This window comes from Palaemon carinicauda, chromosome 18 (genome assembly GCF_036898095.1).
Source record: "Palaemon carinicauda isolate YSFRI2023 chromosome 18, ASM3689809v2, whole genome shotgun sequence".
NCBI classification, from domain to species: domain Eukaryota; kingdom Metazoa; phylum Arthropoda; class Malacostraca; order Decapoda; family Palaemonidae; genus Palaemon; species Palaemon carinicauda.
In genome coordinates this window covers 17,193,158-17,208,794 of record NC_090742.1, presented here as the reverse complement: position 1 = coordinate 17,208,794, position 15,637 = coordinate 17,193,158, and the positions used below count along the sequence as shown (strand labels likewise).

The 15,637-nt window shown below is 46.7% G+C and overlaps 1 protein-coding gene across 4 annotated transcripts in view; it reads left to right on the top strand.

Moving 5' to 3' along the window:
* The first annotated feature begins 484 nt into the window (after positions 1 to 484).
* Positions 485 to 15,637, top strand: part of LOC137657631 (neurofilament medium polypeptide-like) — a 71,785-nt gene continuing 56,632 nt past the window's right edge. Inside the window, exons 1-2 of one of the 4 annotated variants that reach the window (XM_068392012.1) lie at positions 485 to 616; positions 14,855 to 15,024. In XM_068392012.1, the coding sequence (XP_068248113.1) occupies positions 14,875 to 15,024 (150 nt within the window). In that variant the 5' untranslated portion in view covers positions 485 to 616; positions 14,855 to 14,874. Of the gene's footprint in view, positions 617 to 716; positions 920 to 1,022; positions 1,046 to 14,854; positions 15,025 to 15,637 lie in introns of those variants that run through there. The other 3 variants (XM_068392014.1, XM_068392013.1, XM_068392015.1) reach the window with 3 other exon arrangements.

The window sequence follows — 15,637 nt, the reverse complement described above, 5'->3', positions numbered from 1 at the left end:
CTCTTCTGAGGAAGTTCGGTTGGCAATACAAAGTAAGTCACTGAAAAAGCTTCTGTTCAAAAAACAAACATGTCTGTTAAACATAATACCTTTCCAATGATTAATTTCGTAAACTATAATAATAGCAGTATTTCTTGTCGCTTATGAATTGGATCAACTCTAAATCAATACTGCTGTTTTCTTATCGTTTTATAATTTCTCTGTCACTAATAATCTGGAATACTGTAATTACTGTTCCTAAAATATTTTAATTGTTCATTACTTCTCTTGCATTTTATCTATTTCCTTATTTCTTTTCCTCACTGGGCTATTTTTCCCTGTTGGGACCCTTGGGCTTATAGCATCCTGCTTTTCCGTCTAGGGTTGTAGCTTAGCTAGTAATAACAATAATAATGATAATTCTAAAGAAAACAGACAAATTTCTCGTCCCCTGCAATGGCAGAGACGCAACTATGACGTCATAACACAGCTCATGGTAGTAGTAAAAACGCATCCCTCGGCGAGACGACCACGAAAACGCACCCTTACCCACTAGTCTTGTGTTGTTATTCGTGTCACTAAGGGATACCCTGGCCACCTTATATATCAGTGAATTTGTACCCGCTGAGCATTCATGGTGAGAATTATTCATGTTTTGATGAGGTTGAGTGAAGTCTGTAGGTTAACCGGGAGGCTTAGATAGCGATATAAATCCTTACGATCAGAATTAGGGAAGAGATGAGGGAGGGCGTGAGGTAGCGTAGCGGTGGGGGATCACGATAGAATGCCTTCCGAAGATGCCCTTTGGTCACATACCGCCAGACCTTCACCCGAACGCCCTGGGCCTCTGAGGCCTCCTATGGCGTTGCTGCTGCGTAGGGGCCAAGGATCAGTTTGTCTCTACGGCGCAGGTAATGACGTGGACTGTGCAAAGGTAAAGGTAAGCACAAGTCCTTCGTAAGTCGTCGTAACTTGAGTAGGCAACGTAGGGCGAGCCACGGCTCATCTACAGCAGGAGTTGTCCTGACGCCTACGCCATTCCTGGACGGATTTTCCTTTCATGCAGGTTATTTTCGTCGGAATATAGTCTTGGTTAATCTAAAAGTATGCTAACGGGTTCAAGTAATTTTGGTATCTAGGATATGGAAACTAGGTCTATTATTATTCTGCCAATTGCATATTCATTCTACACCATATTAGCCTACTCCTATTGTAGGCCGTAGGATAAACCAAAACTTAGTTATGGGTGAAGTAAGGTTAGTCAGGATTAACTACTACCTATGCTTCATGCTTCACACCTTAGCCTAGGCAGCCCATAGAGGATATACTGTAGAATAATGGGGGTGTATATATAATAACGTCCACCTGTTAGTATGATACGGCCAACTAAGAACACAACAGTGTAAGAGGGGTCGCAGGGGGTTTAGCCACCCATTAGGTAAGTAGGTAAGGACATGGCTTGTTGATTAGGTTAAAGGTTTGAAGGCCGTTTATGAATGGCAGAGGCAAGGGACAGTGACATTGCTCTATCAAGCAGGACCATGTCTTAGAGACTGACCATTTATACATATGATCAGCACCCAAGCCCCCTCTCCACCCAAACTAGGACCAAGGAGGGCCAGGAAATGGCTGTTGATGACTCAACAGATAGACCTTTAAGCTCCCCCAAATCCCTCATCCTTAGCTCACAAAGATGGTGAGGTCGTAGCGACCAGAGGAACTAACATGTGTGAGCGGGACTAGAACCCCAGTCTGGCGTTCACGAGTCAGGGACGTTACCTCATGGGAAAGTCTAGATTAGTTGGTGTCCATTTTCCCCGCACGTGGGAGGAATTGGCCACTCCCTCCCCCCACCCAACTAGGTCTGTGACCTGGGAACTACTAGGATAAATTTGTTAGGTTCTGTGACCTTTTTCAAAGCTCGAAAGTGTTAAATAACAACGTTTTCTCTGTTTTTGACCACCCAAAGTCCCAAGGCTGGGAGGAGGGGAGGCATAACGTGAGAAAGGCTGGAAATAAAGGTCACATTCATTGGAAGCACATTATATACTGTAGGTAAAATTTATTTTTTCTCTTGGAATTGTAGTTACGTGTTGTTCTATAATTTTACCGTTGCTCTTGAGGTACAGTTGGACACAGGAGTTCATGGCACACAATGCTCTGAGAAAGCGTACCCTGTCACCCTTATTGTGCGGCAAATGACCAAACAGATAAGTGTAGGAATAGGTGGCATCAGTGGTCAGCAGGGATACACAGGAACTCTACTCTCAGTTATGGTGAGACAGAGTGCACTTCCTTAAAGCGAGTGTACCTAGAACTACCGTATCCAAGCTTCTCTAGGGATGTGAGATGTCCAAGCAACTTTTGCCATTGTCCCACTGGGATAAGTTGTTTGAGGAGGAAATGTTAAACTGCTTTCTTGAGTCTGTTGAGGCCACTCTCCAAAGGAATGATTTTGATCTTCTGTACTAATGATTTATCACAAGGCCCAGATCATGACAGAATGCAAAAGGTCTGTCTCTGTACAGGAGAAGCTGATATCAGGAGGAGGACAGTAGCAGCCAGTTGTTGAGATATCTTAGTAGATGAATGCAGTTGGATGAGCCCAAGCTGAAACAAGTGTGATTATTTGCATCAATCCCTGGGGAAAAACAGGGCTTTGAATTGGAAGACTTTCCACATGAAGATAAAGTAGAGGACCTGGACTGGTAGACTAGGATTTGAAAGTGTGCATCTTTCAGATCTGGGGACAGCATGACATTGTTCCTCCTTAATGCCGATTAGGCTATACAGTGATCATGGTCTCCATCTTAAACGGGATTGACAGGACGAATCTGTTCAAGGGTGAGAGGTCTATGACTGGTGTCCAGGTGCCTTCAGTAGAAAGAAGTGGCTGTAAAAGCCTGGATATCTGTCCTGTCGATCTGTAGCATGCTCTTGTCCAACATTGTTTTTATTTCTGGAGGGAGGGCGTTTTGTTTCGATGAGTTTGGAAGGTAAGACATCATTGTCTTCGTTATCCAAGTGGGAGGAGGAAGGGAGCCGATGAACGGAATATGGTACCCGTCCTGTAAGACCCATACTTTCCAGTCGTTAGCACCGTGTTGCTGCCCATTGACCCCACCAAAGGTTTCTTTTTTAAGGTCAGACTCTAACGTATCCGGAGCAGATGTTTTAAGGGTTTGACGAGACGTGCTGGGGCCTTGGCAGGTCACTGTTTGGTGGAAAAGGGAGTCCTGACTTGATTTCCTCCACCTTTCCACTGTATTGTCAACCTCTTGATATGGGAACAGAGCCTGGTTCTGTTTGACTGCGGCATATCTGCTTTTTAAGTACCTAGTTGGCCCACTTGTTTGTCGGATTGATGTGCCAAAAAGGTGACTGCTTTTGGCTCCTAATAAAACCAAGTCTGTGAACTTTCTTTTTTTCTTGGGATCACATACGTTTTGAGAAGTAAAGTACGTTACGGTACCCAAGCAGTGGTCCAACCAAGACATTGCTTGTAGGCTGGCCTTGAAAATGGCTTCCATGGAAGCTGATGATAAAAAAATGAGCTCTCAGTACCTAATCTGTCTACCAAGATGCCAGGGGGTCAGTGTTTTGATGACCACAACGATTGGGCGGGCCGAAGGGTTCGATCCCTGGGGAACGTAGAACCTCCTCTCACGGGAGAGGGACGTACTTGTTTTTAGAGTTCTTAGGCCAAGAGATATGGTCACTAACGCTATCGATCACTGCTTCAGCCAGTTTTGACCAGGGAATCCCTAATGAGAGGTACCAAAGTGTTTATCTATTACATTTTTGCCTCCTTTCACCAGGTTTTGCAATGCTTCCCATAGGTTATTTTATTCCCTGACCAGGACTAAGCCTTTCATAAAGGTAAATGCAGTTTCAGGATTTTCTGCTTCTGCCGGTGTGGCACCTTGATCCAGGCCTATAGGATCTATTTTCTCCTTCAATTCATCATTACGTTGAGGAGACCGTCTTTCATAGTATCTTTCGTCACCTATTGATTCTTTAGTTTTAAGGGCTTCCCTAGATCCAGCGTTCGCCATGGATGACTGGACTATTCCCAGTACTGCTGAAGGGCTTACGCTGTCCCTTCAGAAAGACCCCTGGACTGATTCTGGCTGATGGTCTGGAGAATACCTCTGTGAAGAGGTAGCCAGTAGGGAAATGTGATATGCATGGTGATCATGTACCTGTAGCAACTGCCTGTTTTGTGTAGGTCCCTCTTATGAGAACTCCTTCTCAGAGGGTGTTACTTCAATTGAGGGCACCTGTGGTTCACGGTTCTGAATGGGTGAATGGACATCCTTGTAGGAACGTTCCCTGGTGTGAGAATGCTGATACTCATACACAAGTGTTCTTGTAGACAAGTCTTCTTGACTTATCAACCTATCTAATGGTTGACCATGAATATGAGGCAGACTAGTTGACCAAACATTTACAGATATATATCCTGTCAATTGGAGAATGAGCACATGGAATTGTGCGCATCAAGATTGGAGGGTGGCCTGCCTGTGATGAGTGCCCATGCTCCTTCGAGTTTATTTTGAAAGAAGTGATTTAGAGCAATGGAGATTGTCCCAAGGAGGAATGAAGCATGTGCTCTTTAGAGAACGCCTCTTTATAGAGGAGTGCAAAAACAGGTGAGCGCGTGTCATAAAGAGCACATATCAAATAAAGTATGCATATCCCATGGAGAGCCTTTATGTGCCAGGTAGCATGTATCACGGGATGTACGCGAGCAAGAAGAACATGTGCACGCTGGTGACCATGACTGACCAGACGATTCCTCCATTGTAGGAGTGCACATACTAACAAATGAGTGCAGTCTGTGATGGTGAACAGGTGACCACGCTATGCTCTCCTTGGAGAGTGAACACCATTAAAGATGCATGAAGTGGGAAGCACCTCATGTGGCCATAAGTCAATGAGCCTGCATGCATGACCAGGTAGCTCTAGCTGCGAGCGCACCTACTTATTAGCATGTATATTCCATTGATCGGAACTCGCGTGATGAATGCGCATTGATAGCCAAGAGATCACTTTCACTATCGATTTCTTAGCAAGCTATCCACAACCGCTTAGATGGTGGTGCACTGTTTGGTGAGAGCGTAAACCGGCGAATGCATACATACATCATACATATACCAAGGCACTTCCCCCAATTTTGGGGGGTAGCCGACATGAAACAAATAAAACAGAAAAGGGGACCTCTCCTCTCTATGTTCCTCCCAGTGAATGCAATGCTCATAATAAGTAGTCACGTGTATGTGAGAGAGTAGCACAATCATTTGAGAGCTGATGATGGTATGTTAGCATTTGAGCTCAATGGTCAAATCCATTCCCTATTTCCTGGAGAGTACAATAAACAAATGAGTGTAATGGCAGCTTTTGTTTGGGGGAATGGGATAAACATGCCTGTAAAGGTGAGCACAATGAGAGAACCTGTTAAGGTGAGTGCGATATTCGTAAAGTTGAGAGTTCCTAAGGGTTGGCAAATTTTGTTCAAGGTGTGAGTGCCAACAAGTGGGGTTGCTGAAGATGATTGTGTGCATTCCAGAGCTCACTCTTGATGTCTCGCATTGTATTCCTCAGTATTCTTTGAGATTCCAGGCGAATTTGTTACAGGAGAGGTCAAGTAAATTCAATTATTCAAGGAAGGGGTGCAAGGTTGCTTTTACTTCAGATTTGTCATTATTGATATCTCCATGGTCTATGATCCTGAGACTACAGATGAGGAAGGTGGGTCTACATCGAATATTTTTTCCGCCTATTCGTCAAGATGGGAAGATCCTTGCTTATTACCCAGGGCTTACAGCAAAATATGCATCAAAGGGACATCTTCCAGGCTTAAGGAAGGCCAAAATGTCCATATTACCATTTCTTTAGTGCCCTGAGGAATATCTGGCGACTTAACGAGAGAAGAGCGAGATATTGTTGCTTAATCTCTGAAAGCTGGTACCACTGTTCTTTCGTAGCTTGGCAAGAGGTCAATATCCCTATTTGTTCCGTAACTGGAATACAAACCTACGCTATTTATTTAGGGGTATTACTTTCGGCGTAGCTGAAATGACGAGCCATTAAAATTTAGCGAGTGCTAACTACCCACAACGCTAGTTAGCAGGGGTAAGGGGGGGATAGCTTGCTACCGCTCCCACTCACACATCAGTGATTTAGCTCACTTTGCTTTTGGCTCGGATGGTGTATGGACGTTGCTGTTCCTCATCCTTCGCCTTAATTTGTACAGCCATTAATTCTCTTTTTTTGCTGTTTCTTTGTGTTAGTGTGTGTGTGTTGACTTCTGCAATCATGGGCACCTGCCCTGGACTCGTTGGCCGGCCCTGCGGAACCTATATGTCGGCGGTGGAGACTGACTGCCACACCCTTTGTCTCACCTGCAGAGGTCAACAGTTTGATTTCAACAAGTGTAGTTAGTGTCGGAGTGGTCTGCCTCCCAGTGGGAAAGGTTTGGGCGACGGCGAAAGAAGTCTAAGCGGGATATTTCTCCTTCGAAGGGGGAAAAACCCAAGGCTGCTTCTTCTGTCTCCCGACCTTCCTCCGAAGCTCCAACTCGTCTGGTCTCTTCCAATAGACCGTTGAGTAGTAGCGTAGACCCATTTAATTTCGGCCAACCCCGGTCCTCGAGAGATGGTGTTGCTTCCCCAAGCGAAGCTGCCCCACGTCTCCCCCCGGGTGAGGCTTTGTAAATGTCTTCTGTATTACAGGTTTGGTCGTCCTTTGGGCTTCCAGGTCCGCCCTCCAAGGACTCCTTGCTGCAGCTCATCCTCCGGGGTGCAAGTGTGCAGCCGTCATCGTCGACTTTGGAGGTGAATCCTCTGGCTTTCGTCGACGTCGTGGTGTCAGAGGTGTCTTCTGTGGTCTCTGCCGACTCCCCTGCCCCTCCAGACTCTCCAGCTATTGCTGCCGACTTAGTTTCCCCCGGTCTTGATCATCTGTCGAGGGGAAAACTTAGTGCTACGTCTTGTCTCCTGCGAGTTTTTCTTCCCCTCGGGGGAGTTCACTCATAGAGATTCCTCTTCGGAGGACAGCTGCTGCTCATGGTCAGCTTGCTGATCCAGCGGCCCCTAGAGGGTGTCTCCGTTGCAGAGCTTGCCCGCCGCTTCACCTTAGAGGTTGCCCTTCACCATCGTTGAAAAGGCCCCTCTTCGGCACTTCTGCCTCGTCACCCGCAGAGGAGTCTCCGCTTCAGTCGTCTCTTGTCTCTCGACCTTCGCCCGTTCCTGTACCTTCACCCGACGACGCTGCTACTAGTCCTCTGACTTCAGTCCTGGACCCTTCTGTAGATCGTTCGCGATATCCATCGGTTTATGTTCGCCCTTCCAATGGCCTCATCCCAGTTCCTGTGCTACCTGCCGACCTACCATCGCCGTTCCTGTTCCCGGTACAGCCTCCTGGGGCCCTACCTAAGTGCGCAGCTGCGCGCCAACGCCCTTCAGCTCGCCAGCTCCCTGCAATACACCAGCGCTCACCAACATGACGTCAGTGCTCTACAACGCTTTGGCGTGCGCCTTCACCTGCTCGCCCTCAGCGCCTACCAGGTCGCCAATGATCGCTGGTGCAACAGAGCCCACCGGAACAGCGTGTATGCGCAACCTTGGCATCCTGCTCGCCAACGCTCTCCTAGACGACAGCTATAACCTGCACGTCAGCACTCTCCTACGCGCCAACGATCTTCTGCTCGTCAGCACTCTCCTACGCGCCAAATCTCGCCTGCTCGCCAGATCTAACCCGTGCGCCAGCTTTCGCCTGCACGCCACCACTCGTCCGCGCGTGAGCCAGATCTTGCCCTCGCCCACGCGCCAGCGCTCACTGGCACATTTGCACAGTGATCAGAAACATCACACGGACAGGTCACCGTCGCTTCATTCCCCTCCCCGCAAACGCCTTTCAGCGCGTCCTCTGGGGAAAGGGGAACAATCCTCTGCAGAAGGGTTCAGGATCCCAAAACTGCCTTCCTCTAAGGCAGACCCACCTACAGCAGAGACTCCTCATAGGGAACTTTTGGTCCCTTTCCCTTCAGGGGATCTGTCTGAGTTTGTGTCAGTCAGTCAACAGCCTTGGTTCAGTGCTATAGTCAGAGCAGTAGTACAGGCCTTCAATCCCGCTCTTTGGAGCAGCTTATAGCTCCAGACTCTCGGCAAAGAACCATGACTTCTTCCTCCCCCGTGAAGAGGAAAAGAGAAGTCTCTGACGCGGTCACTTCCTCGAGGGTAAAGCTAACTCCGTTTAGACCATCAAGGCTAGCTCCCTCTGTATCTTCCTCGGGATACTCTCCCACTTCACCTTTGCCAATGGAGTCGCGCGAGGAAAGGACCTCCTTCCTTCCATCTTTGGAGGAAGCCTCCCCTCACGCAGAGAGTTCCCTACCACTAATGGAAATCAGGAGGGACACGACATCTCGGCCTTCGATGCTGGAGTCCTACCTCTTTCCTCTGAAGGAGCCCAAAGACTCCAAGACTCTGCCAAAGTCCTTTTCTAGGACTACTAAGTCTACGGAGACAGCCAGTCACTCGAGGGATGTCCATGACTCACCCCATGAGAGGCTCTCGGGGATGGAAGATGGAGACTTCGCTGCAAGTCCAACGTCAGGAGGAGAGCAAAAAGAGTCGGAACATGCATTCTGGCAGGTTTTGACTCATAAGGGTTCTCAATCGGTTTACCGACCCAGAGATACCCCCATGGGACGGCAAGGACACGGTCTTAGGCCGTGTCTTTGGCACCCAGAAACCTTCAAAGATGAAGAGTGCCAGGGCTAAGATCGCCCTACAGCTCACCGAATATGCCTCCTCCCATCGTTCCGGCTCTACCAATAAGCTTCTCCCCCCTCCTCATGTCCAACAGACGAGGTATTTCGAGATTCTGGAGGAACCTCGTCCAGCTCTTCCTATCCACCACTCCTTGGAAGAGCTCACTAAGGGAATCTCTCTAGAAAGACTCTCCAACCGACAGGTCTCTTTCTCGGCAACACAGATACTTAACCAGGAGGAGGTCACATAGTATGCCATGCAAGCTACTTCATGGCTTGATATCTGGTTAGGGACCTTGGGAATCCTGGTACGGCCTGAGGATTTCTCCAAGGAACGTACAGTACCAGGAAAGCAATGGAGACTTTTCTTCTCTCAGGCACTCGCACAATCAAGTTTCGAACTTGTGCGCGAATACAGTACCATCCTGAAACATCAGGACGCGGTGTCTGAGAGGTTCCATCAACAAGTCCCTAATGCCGAGATTGCTAGGCTCAGATATTCCTCTCTACAGGAAGCCCATCTATTCGAGCCTAAGGACGTGGAACATGCCGCTGAGAGATGAAGGATGACCCATCAGGACTCCCTCCTCCATAGGGCTTTGACTTCCAAGCCCTATAAGCCACCAGCTCCTCAGCAGTCCCGTCCAGCTAAGACCACGACGACCAAGACAGCAGTGAAGACCACTGTGTCTAAGAAGCCCTTTCCTGCCAAGGACAGGAGAGGCACTAAATCCTCCAGGGGAGGAAAATATCCTAGAGGGAGCAGCCGAGGCCGCAAACACTAGGATAGGCATTCCCCTTCCTTGTCCACCAGTAGAGGGATGCCTACAAAGTTACTCAGACAGGTGGAAGCAACTCGGGGCTGAACCGTGGACAATATCTGTGATTATAGGTAGTAGGTTGGCCAGGGCACTAGCCACCCATTGAAATACTACCACTAGAGAGATATGGGGTCTTTTGACTGGCCAGACAGTACTACATTGGATCCTTCTCTCTGGTTACGGTTCATTTTCCTTTTGCTTACACACCGAATAGTCTGGCCTATCCTTTACATATTCTCCTCTGTCTTCATACACCTGATAACACTGATTACCAAACAATTCTTCTTCACCCAAGGGGTGTCTGCACTGTAATTGTTCAGTGGCCACTTTCCTCTTATTAAGGGTAGAAGAGACTCTTTAGCTATGGTAAGCAGCTCTTCTAGGAGACTGACACTCCAAAATCAAACCATTATTCTCCAGTCTTGGGTAGTGCCATAGCTTCTGTACCATGGTCTTCCACTGTCTTGGGTTAGAGTTCTCTTGCTTGTGGGTACACTCAGGCACACTATTCTATCTTATTTCTGTTCTTCTTGTTTTATTGAAGTTTTAATAGTTTATATAGGAGATATTTATATTGGATATATTTATTCTTAAAATACTTTATTTTTCCTTGTTTCCTTTCCTCACTGGGCTATTTTCCCTGTTGGTGCCCCTGGGCTTATAGCATCTTGCTTTTCCAACTAGGGTTGTAGCTTAGGAAGTAATAATAATAATTCGTCTAGGATATCGCATTCATAACATCTCTCCCTCCCCTGACCAGGAATCCAGTGTCTGTAGGACTCCTTTGCCATGGGATCAGGAAAGGGTTTGGCCCTTCGGGCAGAAGTCCAGACCCTGTTGAAGAAGGGCGCTCTCCAGGAGGTCCTCGACAACTCCCCAGTTTTCTTCAGTCTACTCTTTTTTTGTGAAAAAGGTGTCTGGAGGCTGGAGACCAGTCATCGACCTCTCAGCCCTGAACACGTTTGTCAAACAAACTCCCTTCAGCATGGAGACTGCAGGCACGGTCAGGCTAGCGGTAAGACCACAGGACTTAATGTGTACACTGGACCTAAAGGATGCGTATTTCCAGATCCCAGTCCATCCGTCTTCAAGGAAGTATTTGAGATTCAACCTAGGCAACAGGAAATACCAGTTCAAGGTGCTGTGCTTCGGTCTTTCCACAGCACCTCAAGTTTTCACTAAAGTGTTTGCCCTAGAGTCATCTTGGGTACACAGGATTGGCATCTGTCTCTTTCATTATCTGGACGACTGGCCAATCCTAGCAGACTCGGTGTCAACCCTTCTTCGACATCGAGACAAACTTCTGAGGCTTTGTCAAGATCTGGGGATCATGGTAAATCTCGAGAAGTCCTCCCTGCTTCCTATGCAGAGACTGGTATACCTAGGCATGATAATAGACACCAATCTCCACAAAGCCTTCCCATCAGACGACAGAATAGCAAGGCTGAGGAAGGTCACAAGACCCTTTCTCAGATGTGGTTACGTCTCCTAGGTCACCTTTCATCACTGGCCTGTCTAGTTCCCAATGGCTGCCTCAGGATGAGATCTCTCCAGTGGTGACTCAAGTCCCGGTGGAATCACTCTTGATTCCCCGGACATCCGGATCCCCATGGGATCAGCAGAACAGACAGGCCTCGTGGTGGGTGGCAGACAAGAATCTACGAAAGGGAGTGGATCTTCTCGTCCCCCCCCCAATTTGATGCTGTTCTCAGACGCTTCAAAGAAAGGGTGGGGGGCTCATGTGCTGCACCACACGACCTCAGGCCTCTGATCAGAGTCAGAAGAGTACCTCCACATAAATCTCCTAGAGATGAAGGCCGTTTTTCTGGCTCTTCAACAGTTCCTGGCCGGCCACTCAGTGGTAGTGATGAGCAACAACACCACAGTAGTGGCTTACATCTACAAGCAAGGAGGTACTTTTTCGCAGCCCCTATCCCATCTAGCAGTAGAGATACTGAGATGAGCTGAGATCCACTCGATACCTCTATTGGCACGCTTTATTCCAGGCAAGAGGGATGTGCTCGCTGGCAACTTGAGCAGAACGTCTCGGATAGTGAGTACCGAGTGGTCTTTGGATCATCTAGTAGCCAACAAAGTCCTGACTTTGCGGGGTTCTCCGACAGTGGACCTCTTCGCAACGGCCCTGAACTTCAGGCTCCCATTATACTGTTCCCAGTCCCAGACCCCAAGGCTCTGGCAAGATGCATTCCAACAACAGTGGGACAACATCGACGTTTACGCCTTTCCCACATTCTGTCTGATGAGGAGGGTACTCAACAAGACCAGAACATTGGTCAACCTTTCAATGACCCTCATAGCTCCACTATGGCATCACGCGGAATGGTTTCCGTACCTTCTGCAACTTCTGACGGAGTGCTCAAGAAAACTCCCTCCACGACACGATCTACTCAAACAGCCATATGCCAACATATTCCACAAAGCCGTTGCTTTAATACGACTTCACGCCTGGAGACTATCCAGCATCTCCTCTCTCAGAGAGGATCTTCGCAACAAGTTGCAATCAGGATGTCTGGACACCTGCGAAAGTCATCAGCAGTAGTCTACCCGGCAGAGTGGAAGGTCTTCTGTGGTTGGTGTAGTGGAAGGGGTATCTCTCCTCTTGATGCCACTATTCCAACAATAGCGGAATTCCTCGTATATTAGCGGGAAAAAATGCGCCTGTCAGTCTCGGCAGTAAAAGGCTATCGCTCAGCCTTTAGCCTCGCCTTTAGACTGAACGGAATGGACATTTCTTCATCGCTAGAACTTTCCTTACTCATACAGAGCTATGAACTTACCTGTCCTCAGTCTGAAGTGAGACCTCCCCCATGCAACGTGGTTCGAGTTTTCAGGTCTTTTAAGAGACCCCCCTATGAACCATTACGCCAGGCAACAGATTGCCGTCTAACTTGGAAGACGGTATTCCTGCTAGCTTTGGCTTCGGCCAAGCGTATCAGTGAACTTCATGGTCTCTCATACGACATCGCCCATTCAAGGGGATGGGGAGAGGTAACGTTCAGCTTCGTCCCTATGTTTATTGCTAAGACTCAGAACCTGGGAGTAGCGGATCCGCGATTCGACTCCTTCCGGATTTCGAGTCTTCGTTCTGTAAAAGATGACCCTGATCATCTCTTACTCTGCCCAGTGAGGAGTTTGAGGCTGTACCTTAAAAGAACAGCCGCAGCCCGTCTTCGTGTGCCTGCACTCTTCGTCAGCACAAGAAGGACCAAAAGGAGGGTCACCAATAACACCATTTCAGTATGGATTCGCAAAGTCATAGATCATGCACCGAGTCCAGACCCTCCTCCTTCACGTCGCCCCAGAGCTCATGATGTCAGGGGCGTAGCTACGTTCCTGGCAGTCAAGAGGAACTCTCAGTGACGCAGGTTCTTCAGACTGTGGTGTGGAAACGACAAACTACATCACATCGCACTACCTGCAGGACGTGACCTACGGAAGATTCGATACGTTTTCTATCGGTCCTGTGGTGGCTGCACAACAGCTGGTTTAATACCTCAAGCTCCTTATTGGAAAAGTAGCAAAAGGTTGAGGACACTGATACCGGTTTTAGTGTGCGTGAATGAAAGGGTTTGACTGGCTCTTATTCTTTTCTTCATCCTCCCCACTCTTGGGGAAAGCAGTATCCTGGGTTCTCTGCAAAAGCTGACCTCAAACCACTGCAGGTAAAATGCTCCCTTTTGTACCTAGTATTAAACTAATATTGTTACGTCCCCATATCTTAGCGAGGTGGTATTGGGAAAGTCTTGGTTACAACAGTTTTTCCTACTAAAGACTCTGAATAACTTTACCTGGACGGTCATACTTCTATAGATCTCAACACACAGCTTGCATAAGCCACAGACCTTGCGTAGCAAGGTTTTAGCGAGGCGCAGGGACCCCTTATTTTTGAGTACTAGCATACTCGGATAAGGAGCCCCCGGGTAAAGTCAAACAGACAGATTGGCAGGGACGTCCACCCTTCGTAATGGGTAAGTCACCCCCAAATAAATAGCCTAGGTTTGTATTCCAGTTACGGAAAAAATGACAAATTTGTAGATCATTTTTATTTTTCCTAACGATACAAACCTTAGCTATTTATACAAACTTGCCCGCCAGCCCTATCTCCCTTGAAGTCCTACCTCCAAGCAAAGTGAGCTAAATCACCAGTGTGTGAGTGGGAGTGGTAGCAAGCTACCCCCCTCCCTACCCCCCAATAACTAGCGGTGTGGGTAGTTAACCTTCGCTAAATTTTAATAGCTCGTCATTTCAGCTACGCCGAAAGTAATACCCCTAAATAAATAGCTAAGGTTTGTATCGTTAGGAGAAATACAAGTTATCTACAAATTTGTCATGTTTTTCTCTCCGGTGGAGGGAAATGTAGAAGGGTCAGAGGTTAGATTACCAGAAGAAGCAAGAGGGAAGAGCGCCAAGATTTACTTGATTTTGAGGAAGATCCTGACCGAACGATTCCATTTTGGCTTCCATTTCTTCCCATATTCCAACCACTGCTTCGACAACCAATTTCTGCTCTAGTCACAAAGGGAATACTGAGAACAATCATGCCCTCTGCAAAAGGTGCATAAAAGGTGAGGATCCACATAAATCCTGGTCATGAGGGTGCTACACTTACGTCCAGCAAATCCAGGTCAGGTACGCATGTCTGCTCATGGTTTCTCCATCACCAAATGCACTTAAACTGAAAAGAGAAAGAAGAAAAAAGATTAAACAGCCATTGTAAGAGCCCCAAGAGCACGTCTATGCACCTTGTCAGCTGAAGTCAATGTGACTTCTCGGTGTGCTGGTGAGGGAGCGGGTCTTCCTCTACCTCCCGCCAGTAACCACCAACACACCTTGTTAAAATTCTAACAGTTGAATTCTAGCCAAGCAGAAATCATATTCCTATTACAGAATGAGGGTTTGTATTCGTGTAAATAAAAAGGATAATTGCAGTGTTCCTTTGCCCCGCTATCTCCACAGACTTTTTAGACCTCTACTTTACTTATGTTCTTCCTTCGTGCTCTGTAATTGATTTCAACTTTTACTTCATACTGCAACTTGAAGGATTTTTTCATGCTGCACCTTGGTGCCGAATAGTTCAAAATCTATTACTTCATAATCCAGGTTTTCAGGATTTTGGTTGGCTGTCCTAAATACTGTACACATAATGTAATTGACATTAAAGACCATGGGTTTGTTTTCTAAGGACATCCAGTATTATTTATACTCTGTTTTTTTTAGTATTGTACAGTATTAATTTTATTTTTGTCATTTTTTCCAGTTGGTAACAAATGAACAGAGATGGGCATGGAGCAGCAATACCAGGAGCAACGGAGGGGCAGTAGCATGTGCTTGGTGTGTGGGCGGCAAGGTGGCAACACAATTGTAGTCACAAATGTTCACAGCTTTGTTTCTGCATCAGGCACACCATTGTCAGATTTTTTGGTCAAGGTAAGCAAAGGCAATAATGTGAGAGTGATATTGATTAGAAATTGTCAGTTATTGGATGTGCTGTACATCATTAGCTTGGTTGCTAATTTTGAGAGGCAATAAAATGAATTTGTTGAGTGTGACATGCTTTTGGCAACCTCTAACATTTACAGTATATACTTTAGATATTTACTGTGTTTGCAATTAGTTTTGTCTTACTGAGATTCGATTTACTGAGTTCAAGTGTACACCACATTCATAATCAAAATGATTGATTTACTGAGTTCAAGTGTACAAAATGAAGTGGGATGTATGTAGAGTGCTTGCTATGTTTAATTGGGTAGGACTGTCTCACTCACTGCAACTAATCTTTCATAAAAAGCTTTGGTTTTTAATTTTTATTTAATTACATGCTTAGTTGATCAATCATATATTTATAAATGCATTTTGTAGTAAGCATTATTGTTTTTATAGGAATGTAATGTATATTCTTACACAAAGGTTTTATACGGTTCTTGACCTTTATTCGTGACATGTGCTAATGATCAAGAGTTACATATGTCAAAAGGAGAAAAGATTGTTCCAGCTGCTTTTAGTACTTGTGGAGGGTTTGCAAGTTTTTGTGAGATGAGTT